The sequence below is a fragment of the Periophthalmus magnuspinnatus genome, chromosome 13 (genome assembly GCF_009829125.3).
Source record: "Periophthalmus magnuspinnatus isolate fPerMag1 chromosome 13, fPerMag1.2.pri, whole genome shotgun sequence".
Classification (NCBI taxonomy): Eukaryota; Metazoa; Chordata; class Actinopteri; order Gobiiformes; family Gobiidae; genus Periophthalmus; species Periophthalmus magnuspinnatus.
This window is the reverse complement of record NC_047138.1, coordinates 17,882,067-17,893,620: the sequence shown is the minus strand read 5'-3', so window position 1 is coordinate 17,893,620 and position 11,554 is coordinate 17,882,067. Positions and strand designations below refer to the sequence as shown.

At 44.3% G+C, this 11,554-nt stretch overlaps 1 protein-coding gene across 1 annotated transcript; it reads right to left on the bottom strand.

Annotated features, from left to right (window-relative positions):
* On the bottom strand, positions 1–11,081 carry si:ch211-14c7.2 (trichohyalin). The gene is made up of 7 exons (XM_055226206.1): positions 10,728–11,081; positions 9,395–9,992; positions 6,749–8,365; positions 3,180–3,370; positions 2,937–3,070; positions 1,152–1,266; positions 1–413 (listed from the first exon to the last, which is right to left on the bottom strand). Exons 2-7 carry the CDS (start codon positions 9,936–9,938, stop codon positions 342–344), a joined length of 2,673 nt encoding a protein of 890 aa, XP_055082181.1. The 5' UTR covers positions 9,939–9,992; positions 10,728–11,081; the 3' UTR covers positions 1–341.
* Positions 11,082–11,554: the final 473 nt, after the last annotated feature.

The following is an 11,554-nucleotide window of genomic DNA, read 5'->3' as shown; positions in this document are numbered from 1 at the left end:
TCTCTCAAACAGCAATGAATGTAAACTGAGGAGATGTGGTGTCTTTCCCATTGACACGTGAGCAACGTGATCAGTAGAAGTGATTTCTCCATTCAAATGAGATCGTTGGTCAAATGAACATACTGTACCAGCTGTGAGGAACATATAAGTGAATTTACATAACATTATTTGTGCAATGTCCTCCTGACAAAAGCAATTGCAACAATTGTTGAACACCACTCTCTCGGTGTCTTTGTGTTCAGGCTGGTCCAAGCTTCAGCCCTGCCCCCTGCTGGGTGGTTGTGGTTCCATAAAAGAGCAGGGCTAGGTGAGGAGGAGGCGTGGCTTGGAGGAGGTGTAGCTTAAAGGAGGCGTGGCTTGGAGGAGACATGACCAGGGGAGATGCGCCGATTACCCGGAACAACTCCAACTCCCTGCACAGAAGACGTCGAACAGGTCAGATACTTTGAGCATTACATTATAGGAAGGGGGCTAGAATAAAATCTGTACACGCGCTCAAATCATGGTACCTGCCTCCCTTATGAGGTTAAAAATCAGGTCCCCATGATGTAAATCCTTTATTATTAGCTCAACAACATGATTAAAGGTAAGGTATGGGTTAAAATAAATTAAGATTATGATTTAGGTTAAAGAAGACCTACTGTGCTTGTGTCTGCTATTCGTTATAATTTATGACACGTACGGATCACTATGTTATAATTTGGGCATTTTAAATCACCACATTTATCTAAAGCAACTTAATAAAAGAAACAAGTGCGCTAACTTCCGCGTTAGAAAACTGCCGTGCCCAGTGGGAGCTGACTTCACCTTAAATGTTATCACAACAAAGAGATGTGATGTTGTCGGCACCTCAAACGGATAGCTGCATATCATGCTGGTGAGTAGCATATATATATATTTTTTTTATTTGTACCAAAATAGCTATGTGATGCTGCTGAATTGTATGTGTATCATCTATTAAGAACATGAAATTGGATTAAAGTGATTAAAGATTGCTGAAGTATGCATGAATCACCATAAGTACTAGTTTGGGTGCATAAATGGTGAGGGGAAACAGCTATAACATGGTTAAAAGCACTGACAAATGAATTTTGTAGTACAGATCTGCTTTAAGGTGTGTGTATGTGTGTGTGTGTGTGTGAGAGACTCACCGTGTTTGGGGGGAGCAGGCTCAGGCTCTTCTGTAGCAGCTGCTGGGACACTCCACTGGCCTGCTTGTATCCCTGGACAATCATTTTGTTGAGATCATGAAATGCATCCAACAGCCTGAAACAGAATACAGCAGTGACACTCATGTGGCTGGAACTATCAGGCCCACCAAGAAATTGTCACCCCATGATTAATGTAATATAATAATGTACATTCTTATTTAGTTTGGAATGAGAAAATCACCCTATCCTCATCACAGAATAAACACTTGAACGCATTCATGGGCCTTCAGCTATACTGGGGCACAGGCCAGTACGACACAGAGGGCTGATGGGGTCTCATTTACAAACATACAGTAAATGTCTCTCTGATACATGAACTATAATGAGGCTACACTTTTTATATAGCTTGGTTTTACCAATCAACCCTCCGCTGCCTCTCTGCGCTCCGCTCCTGCTCTCAGCTCCAGCGCCCCTTGTCTGTGAGCTGCAGCCTCACAATCGGCTGAAGACAAAGGTCCAGACAACACTGAAGCGTAGCTCACCCGACTCTACTGTGAGAAAATCATTGGTGTCACTTTGGACAGCGGCGCCGGACAGTGGCACCGGATAGTGCCATCGGACAGTGGCTTGCTCTCCTGTATCCATCGTGGCCTTGGGGCCTGGTGGCAACTGGCTGGGACGGGGACATAAGAGTATGAAGTGAACTCTGGCATAGTCTAGTGAGCTCAATATAAGGGGCATATCGATGGTGAGTGATGTTGCATCTGACGCATCTGACTACCTCAATCTCCTGCTCCCTCTCAGGCATTGTCACCCACTGTGCCAACACTTAAAACTACTACTGTGCATAACTATGCAACTAAGAGGGGGAGAGTCAAAAATAAAGTGAGTTATTGTTTGAGATGGGATTCTAAACCATTCCTACCCTTTTTGACATCGCTCTTCATGCTGTTAATTATTAAGTGCATTCATCTGTACAGTGGCTTGCAAAAGTATCCATCCCCTTGGAACTTTTTCACATATTGTCACGTAACAACCACAAATTCAAATACATTTTCTTAACATTTTATGTGAATGAGCAACACAAAATGGCACACAAGTGTGAAGTGGAAGGAAATATTTTACAAGATTTCCAATTTTTTTTTAATAAAAAACTTAAAAGTGCAGCGTGCAAAAGTATTCAGACCCCTTTTTCTTGAATGCAACCAATTGCTTTTAGAAGTTGCCTGATGATTTTGGAAAGATTGAATGTTGACCTAATGACTAAAAAGAGTCCACCTGTGTGTAATCTTGTCTCAGTATAAATGCAGCTGTGCTGTGAAGGCCACAGAAGTTTGCTAAGAGAGTGTTGGGAAGCAAACCACAAAATAAAGTCAAAGGAGCACACCAAACAGGTCAGAGAAGAAGCTGTGGTGAAGTCTGTGTAGACCCTCAGTCATCCAGGTCTGATCCATCGCAAAACAACAAAGTTAAATCTGTCAACTGGACAGATCTTGTAGGAGTAAAGATGTTTCGCTGCTCATGCAAGCCGCTTCTTCAGTTCTGGTCAGAATGCTGGTGGCCACTTCCTTTAAATCTATCTGAAGGGAGGGGCTAACCACACTGAAACTGTAAATAGCTATTGTCTCCAGTTTCAGCTGAAACTACCCTATTCAGCAGGGTCGTTAAGGGCAACAGTAAATTGCGATTGAATGGTGTAGCTTTGTAATCTGTCTTCAAAACCCATGGCTCTCTGTAATGTATACCTGAATACCCCTGATACAGTATGTTTGGTTAGGCACTTACCCCTGCTCTGGAGAGCCTTCTTCGGGTCCCACGCGACCCCTGAGCAGCTGTGTGAGAGTGGGCACTCTGCAGTTCCGGGGATCAGCGGTGGACCAGACTGGAGGTGAGGGAAAGGCAGCCGTAAAGACACACACCTGCACACAGCACCATAAAAGAAGCATTCAGAAGGACTGCAACACTTTCATGTTGGGCATTTGATATTCTGGAGACACATAGATAAAGTGAGAGGTTGAAGAAGATTACTGGGTTGTAACTGGCCCTTGGTGTTGGACCCCTATCCTCCCCAGAGCTGAGGGGCCACCACTGCCCTTCCTTGTCTTCTCTGTGCTCTCTGCTGTTCTGTGGAAACATTGCCCAAGAGCCTGTGTCCACCTGGTCCCAGCTGTTGTCCATCCCACCCAGGCCACTGTCGCTCCACGGGGGACTGGTACATTCTGGGAAAAGACAGAAAAGTATGTAGGATCTGTGGAGTTCATACGAGAATTCAGTCATCATATGGTAATAAACCATATATTTATTCAATTACTGTGAGCACTTGCTTATCTCCATGAAGGTAGGTAAGAAATTGGACACATCTGTACTGTGCCAGTTACACACTGCCAGTTCAGTCCAGGTTATCATGCCCTACATCATCAGAAGTATGATACTCCATACAATAGACGCATATCATACTGGACTGGACTGGACAACATTATAACAATGTGTTGAGGGTTCATGTCTCCGTATGCTGGGTAAATAAACCTCTCCTGTGTTAGATCTCCAGCCTCATGTCTCTTCTCTTCTCTCAGCTACTTCAATTTATTCTACAACAGCAAGCAACACAAAAACATTTTCATCAAGACAGTCTCCTTCAGAAAAGTGACACTGTGTGCCTTTAATTGTTCCTATTTTGCACATAACCGGCACCAAAGGATTACAGTGCATGCACAGTGGAATGCAGATCAGACAGACCAGGGCCTCAGAAAAAACTATTCCTCAAGGACCAGCTCAAAACATGTGACATCATTCCAGCCATGTACAAAACAGTGCAGCTACTTCACCACCAAATACAGAAAAAACAGTTGTGACAAATCAAAAAGCATTGTCTTGAGTTTAATAGGCCTTTTACAAGAAAGACTATATCAACTTATCATTCAGTATATGAAAAATGGAACAATACTTTTTGGGGGTCAGTATTTCTTGTGAATATTGTTTCTCTGTACTGGAGGGAAATGTTTTGTTATCTTTTGTACTTTTCTGAAGATTTGAGCTGTAGAGCGTTGAATAAATGTGTATTTCATTTACTCACTGCAGCTCATGTTCATTAACAATACTGTACATATAGAATAGTGTTGTGGGAGAAATATTTTTGTTTATCATCTATATTTTTTTCCAGCAATATATCATACTTCAAATTTGTTACTGTGACTAGAATTTAGGGATGTGATTTGTTTAATTGATAATCGTGACGGGTAGTTTTAGAAGCAAAAGTAAGTCATTTCATTTCCATCTGTCAATCTCGGAAGACATAGTGACTTTTTGTCAGGCAGTTGATGTTGTGCACATACTATGGGAAAGATGATCTATTAATAGAGTTGTTACAATATTGAAGTTTCAATGATAATAAAAAACAGTCTTTCTTTAGACAATAGAATGTGATTTTCAACATTAATTCATAGTACTTTCTTATATGTGGCCTGATATCTATGTAATTTCTCAGTTGCCCAGGTAGGTTCCATAGTGGTCCTTGGGTGTATACTGGTCTATGTGGTCTTACACATGTTCTGATACTGCTCAAGATCATTCTAAAGATATTGAGGAAAGGTTCATTTCTGTTCTGTGAATGTGACTTTTTTAGTACTATTGTTTGTTTATGGTCTCCATTATTGTCTTTGCCTTTCTGTGTGGAGTTTTGCATGTTTCTCCCTGTGTCTGGATGGGTTTCCTCCGGGTACTCCGGTTTCCCCCATCAACCAAAACATGAACGCCCTTCGAGACAACTGTTGTTGTGATTTTGGGCGTTACAAAAATAAATGAATTGAATTGAATTGTAAATAATTGTGTAATCATGATATTTTTACTCATATATAGACCTATATAATTATAATCTCTGACACGCATGGATAAAACTGCAGTGCCCAATGAGAGCTGACGTCTCCATGAATGTCATCACAACAAAGAGCAGAGCAGCTCATCTGTGCATTATGCTAGTGAGCAGCAGATGTTTTTTTCATTTGTACCAAAATGATTACGCGATGCTACTAAATCCTATGCATATCACCTATTAAGAAAATAAAATGGAGAATGATGTAAGGACAGAGCAGTGGGTGTATGCCAGTGGCATTGAAAACGCGAGTTGACCGGCAATATGGCATCTTGAAAATAAGCGATTTTCAAATGTGTATAATTCACTCCAAATACAACTTTGGTTGAATAAATAGTGACAGGACATAACTTTAAATGGTTAAAAGCTCTGAAAAGTTGATTTTGCAGAATAGGTGTGCTTTACGTGGTATAGTTTACCCAACAAAACTGTTGAAAACTATAATCAAACACTACAATGCCACATTTTGTCATAATCATATTGATTCATACCCTTGAAATCTCAGAGGAAATATTTTTTCTTGGTTTAGAACAGGGGTCGGGAACCTTTTTAGCTGAGAGAGCCAAAAAAAGTCACATATTTTAAAATGTATTTCCGTGAGAGCCATGCAATATTTTTTTAACTCTGAATACAACTAAATGTGTGAATTTTTAAACAAGAGCAACAATTTTAGAGTATAAGAAGTCTCTGAATGTATTGTTAATATTTTTTAAATAACATCTGTGAGAGCCAAGTTTTGGTTTACGTTTGGTAATGCATGCAAATTCAGAGTGTTAATATTTGAATGTTAATAAATGATGTTTTATGTTAATATTTGATTTATATGTATAAGCTACACTTGTTTTATTGCATTTATGTTGATTTTGGAAAATATCTTAGGATTGTCATTGTTGAAGTTTTACGTAAATATGTTCCCGTCACTTTAAGAGCAATAGCGCGCACGAGGGAAAACAGCACGCGCATGTTAGTTGAGGCAGCGCATAAAGACGGAGCCAAATGGTTTTCCTACCGTAGTATTGTTTATTTTTGAGAATTACTTGATTTGATTACTTCTGTATTTATGTATAATTTATTCATTACTTATTGTGTTAACAAATGTCAGCTAAGATTTATCTGAGAGCCAGATGCAGTCATCAAAAGAGCCATGTCTGGCTCGCGAGCCATAGGTTCCCGACCCCTGGTTTAGAAAAATGCTGTTTGCAAACTAGCTCAATTCCAGCACCTGCTCAGTGCAATAAGCTGCAGGGACAGGGCTCTGAACTTTCATGTTAATAAAGAAGTGTACCTAAAAACCATGTGACTTTTGCCTGGGATCCAGAATACACACTTCAGCAATACAAAGATGTGACTCTGGTCACCGGTGAATATCCCTATTTTCCAATGGGCGTGATTGACAGGTGGATTAGCCAATCAAGTCAAAACTAAAGGAAAAACATTTTCACAGGGGGCTGAAAAACATCACAAGTATCTGCAGAATAATGAATGAAGCACTAAACTCTGAGTTAATCTGAGGTGAGAGAAATTAGATTATATTGTAAATGATAGATAACTAATGAGCTTCTTTGTTTTACTGAGTCACCGTAAAAAAAATAATCAGATTGGACGAACACGTTTTGCCGGGCTTGAGACACAACAGAGTTTATCTGATATCAGTGTGCATAAAAAATACGAAAAGTTTTCATTCTGGATTTGCCAGGCAAATATGTCTTTGTAAACACCTTAGACTCACCATGGCTTAAGACTGACGGGGCCTGCATGAATCCTCCAAACTCTTGGTCCTCCAGTGGATGCTCTCTCTGTGAGTCCAGGCTGGGGTGCTGCCTCTGTGAGTCCAGGCCAGAGGGCTCCCACTGTAAGTCAAGGTCGGGGTGCTCCGTGTGTAACTCTGAGTCTAGGCTGGAGCTCTCTGTCTGTGAGTCCAGACTGGGGTGCACCCTCTGTGAGTTCAGGCTGGAATGCTCCCTCTCTGAGTCCAGGCCAGGGTGCTCCCTCTGTGACTCTGGGTGTAGACTTTGGTGCTCCCTCTGTGAGTTCAGGCTGGAGTCCTCTGTCTGAGAGTCCAGACTGGGATACACCCTCTGTGAGTTCAGGCTGGGGTGCTCCCTCTCTGAGTCCAGGCTGGGGTGCTCCCTCTCTGAGTCCAGGCCAGGGTGCTCCCTCTGTGACTCTGAGAGTAGGTTTTGGTGCTCCCTCTGTGAGTCCAGGCTTGAGTGCTCTCTATCTGAGTCCAGGTTGGAGTGCTCTCTCTCTGAATCCAGGCTGGGGTGCTTCCTCTCTGAGTCCAGGCTGAGGTGCTCCCTCCCTGAGTTCCGGCCAGGGGGCTCCCTCTCTGAGTCCAGGCCAGGGAGCTCCTTCTGTGAGTCCAGGCCGGGGTGCTCCCTCTCTGAGTCCTGGCCAGGATATTTCTTCATACTAGGGGGCTCCCTCTCTGACTCCAGGTTGAAGTTCCCCCTGTGTGAGTCTAGGCTAGCATGCTCCCTCTCTGAATTTAGGCTGGGGTGCGCCCTTTGTGACTCCAGGCCGGGGTGCACCCTCTGGGTCTCTGGGCTGTAGTTTGTACTGTCCTCTCTGTGGCTGATCTGGCGCTCCCCTGGACTCTTCTGCGCGACGCTTTGGCTGGTCATAAGAGGATCAGCATCTTCGATATTTGCTGTGCAGTTGCCGCCCTCTGCTGGAGGAGAGGAGAGGACACAGCCAGGGAGGGAAGAGCCACAGAGGCAACACATGAGGTCTGTGTCCCATGTCGCTGCTCCATATAAAATGTGTGGTGCATCAGCTGAGACATGTTCTCTGCTTGTACATGAACAGCTCTGAAGATCGTCCATTAGCACTTTCATTCTAAATCCCATTTCAGGTGTGATTTTGTGACACAAAGGCTCCTGGTGCTGTGAGTCCATTTGGAACACCTCTTTGGTGGACACATCTGTGGGCTGATATCTGGTCTCCTCTCTGGTCTCCACTTTGGGCTGGTTTCTACACTCCTCTGTGGTCTTTTCTCCTTGTTCTTCTCGCTGTTCCTCTTTCAGTTCCTTTCTGGGCTGGTCTCTGGGTGGATTTTTGCTCTCCTCTCTGTGCTCCTCTTTTGTCTTCTGCCTGGTCTCCTCTCTGAGCTGAACTTCTAGCTGATCTAAGGTCTCTTCTTGTGGCTCCTTTCTGTGCTCCTCTTTAGGTTCCTCTCTGGACTGATCCTTGTTCTGATGTCTGGTCCCTTCTCTGGGTTCTTCTCTGATTTCCTCTCTGGGTTCCTCTCTGGCTGCCCTCTCTCTGGACTCTTCCTGTTGATGCTGCCTAAAGTGCACCCTCTCTCGACTTGCTGTATGGGTGGCAGGCTTCCTCCACCTTCGACCTGGAAAAAAAGAGTTTTTATAATCCCACTCCATGTTCTATCTAAAAGTGGGTGATCATTTGGATTAGGGGTGCTCAGACTTTTTCAGTATGTGAGGCACTTTTCAAATGATTGTGTCTGAAAGATCTTCCACCTAATACAAAAATGTTAAACATATATTTATTTGTAAATGTATTATGAATTCTTACATGTACAGTACATTTTGATGTACCTTGCACAACGTCATGAGATAATACTGGACAACACAATTGAACTTCTTACATGTTCATAATTACTTGAATGATGATTACTGCTCTGATGACTTGCACTGAATGGAATCAGTGAGGGATGCATAGTTCGGGCAGTAGCTTCTGACAGCCAGGAGTAAAATTGCATTTTTCGTTTGAAAGCGATAACAGCTAATCATGTTGATTACGGTTTTGTCTTTTTTTTTGTTTCTTTCTTTTTTTTGTCTTTTGTCTTTTTTTTATAGCCATAAAAATCATGTTAAACGAAGTATCAGAATTTACTGAATTTTTTCACACAACTACTTCTATTTTACACATCCATCCGTATTTTTTCTTTTACGCATCGAATAAATGACTGGGAAAATCCCCGCAGCCCCGCGCTCTCATTCGTCACCTTCGACGGACAACAGAGGCAGATTACCGTAATGATGGTAAAATATTGAGATGGCCCCATGTCTCCGCTTTGAGACGCCGTTTGAATTTACATGAGAGCACGACTGGGCACGGAGTTACGCTGCTGGAAAGTCCACAGCCCGCTCTATCTGCGACGATAGGATCCGACGCTATAGGGTTAAACTAACTCGTGTTTTTTTATGCGTGCGCAGTGCCCACGATGTGACCTAGGGTCAGGTGTAATCTGACTGTTGTCCTGTATATTAGTCATGTGACTGGATGGATGACGGGACGTGATCTACCCAAAATGCCTTCACGATCGACTGGTAGATCGCGATCGACGTAATGAACACCCCTGATTTGGATCATGGATAGAACGTTGCCACTTTTTGCCATAAAAAGACCTTACCTGAGCGCTCCCTTGCTCTGTTGGGTCCAGTGTGTGGGGACAGAGTTGGAGTCCCTCCTGTCTTGCTCCGTAGCCAGCCTCGGAGCATGCCCCCAGGGTGCTGGGGGGTTGTGTGGAGGGTGGTCTTGGCTGTGGGGTATAGACAGCTGCCCCTGTCTGTGCGGAGGAATAGGCACTGTGTCTGTGTCCTGCTGCTGCCCTCGCTGGTCTGCAAGGTGGCCACCAGAGCTCCAATACCAACCTGCCTGGCATCAAGCCCCAAGGGGAACCCCCACTCTGCACTCAGGTGCACATCTGCGGGCCGGGGGTGGCTGAGAGGGGCCTGTCCCAGGGGCCCCCCTGGTTGGTGACGGCTCCTGGAGCACAGGGCCCATGCTCGCAGCCCCCTGATGAGAGGCAGACCTGTCAGGCTCAGCTCTGGGCGACTGGAGAAGGGCAGAGGGAGGGAGCACTTGTGTGGCAGAGGCCCGGGCCCTGCAGCACTCAGGCATGGGTAGTTGTTGTTATTGTTCTGCTGGAGTATAGGACTCATTTTAGGCCTCATGGATGATGGGTATAGCTGTTCACACGGAAGACAGGTCACCACTGCAGTGAGCACCTACAAAAACAACAGCTGCGTTAGGCTCAAGTAAAGTCCATCTATTATACAAAATATTTGCCCAAGGGTGTCGAAAGGGCCACATATAGAAACATTTGAAGTGGAGGGTCACAATTCAATATGATGTTATTGAGGTTGTTGTGGCAGAAATACTTATATATGCTCATACTGCCAAGGATAATTTGGGCCAGTTCAGCGAGAAGCCTCAGGGCCAACAAAAATAGTTTGGACACCCCTGCATTTGTGTGTCATTGAAATTATATGTGTGTGATAACCTTCTATGACTATTTATTACACAGTAGTGGCTTGACATAGGCAGAAAGCTATCACATCTCATCTTTCAATGCAGAACTGGGTGACAGTAATATTTCGGGAAGAAAATTATTATTTTTTTTATTATGCAAAAATAATTCAGAAATCATGACACAATCATTTGGCATCTAGGCCGAATCTAAAGTCTATCAAGTCACTACTGATCCATGTTGTTCTTCGTAGTCCTGTTCGGGAAGCCTACCTGCTTATCTGTCTGAATAGTAGCCTAGTAGGCCTACTGTTCTACATGTTTAACTGAATTACTTGCAGCTACAACGGTCTTTGAAGCTTAGTAGGCTATAGCCATTTCCACGTGAACACCACTCAAATGAGGCCAGGATAGTCGGCGATAGATGGGCTTCTCCATCTCCTAAATGCTCCTCTGTGCGGCACGTTTGAAGCCTGGTTGCGAGAAAAGCCTACCTTTGACGCTCAAATCGCCGCTTTCTCAATCCAAGCGGCCAGGTCCTTTTCTTCGGGTGCGCTGTTGTTTTCACGAGAAGGCTCTTGTTGTCATTTTCACAGCATCCACTCACGACTTTGCCTGCTCCACTGGCTCCGCATCACTAGCACACGCCTCTGGAAGCCGTAGCCACACGCAGGGTCCTGGGCCGCTCTACGGCCTATGCGCCTCCGCCACGACGAGCGGTGTCCGTCGTCTCATCTTTCCGCAGTAGGCTCCAGGACTGTGCAGAGAGGAGGTGGGGGGGGGCTGTTCCGCCTCCTTCCTCGCCCATAGCTGAGCGTGAGCTAAAGTGTCATCCACAGTTACGTCATCGCCTCTCTGACGTTTCTCGGTATCGAGCCGGTTGTGTGGATCCTGCCCCCATTCCTTTCACCCGTGCACGGTGCACCGGGCACAGCTGCACTGACGCGTTTATCCCACACCCCTCCCTGACGTCCAGAGGACCATTCTGTACAATAGGCTATTAGGCCTATATCTAGCCGCCTAATAGGGTGTTTCCCTACCCATTTCTCTCAGTGATTCCCATTTTACCAGTGGATTTGTTGGTGACCCATCCATCTGTTACAAAACACAGCCCAGGTCTTTCAAAGAAAAATACTTTTTTTTTTCTTCATGAATGTCTAATACAACAGTATCAAGACGTATCAAGAAGCTCACTGCCTCATGTTAGGACCCTTATGTGGGAATCAGTGGCCGAATAGACTTATTTCAAGGAACCGCTTTCTGCTGGATCATAATCAAAATTCTGTAAAGGTCTATAAAATCCACTTATTCCAACTTCTAC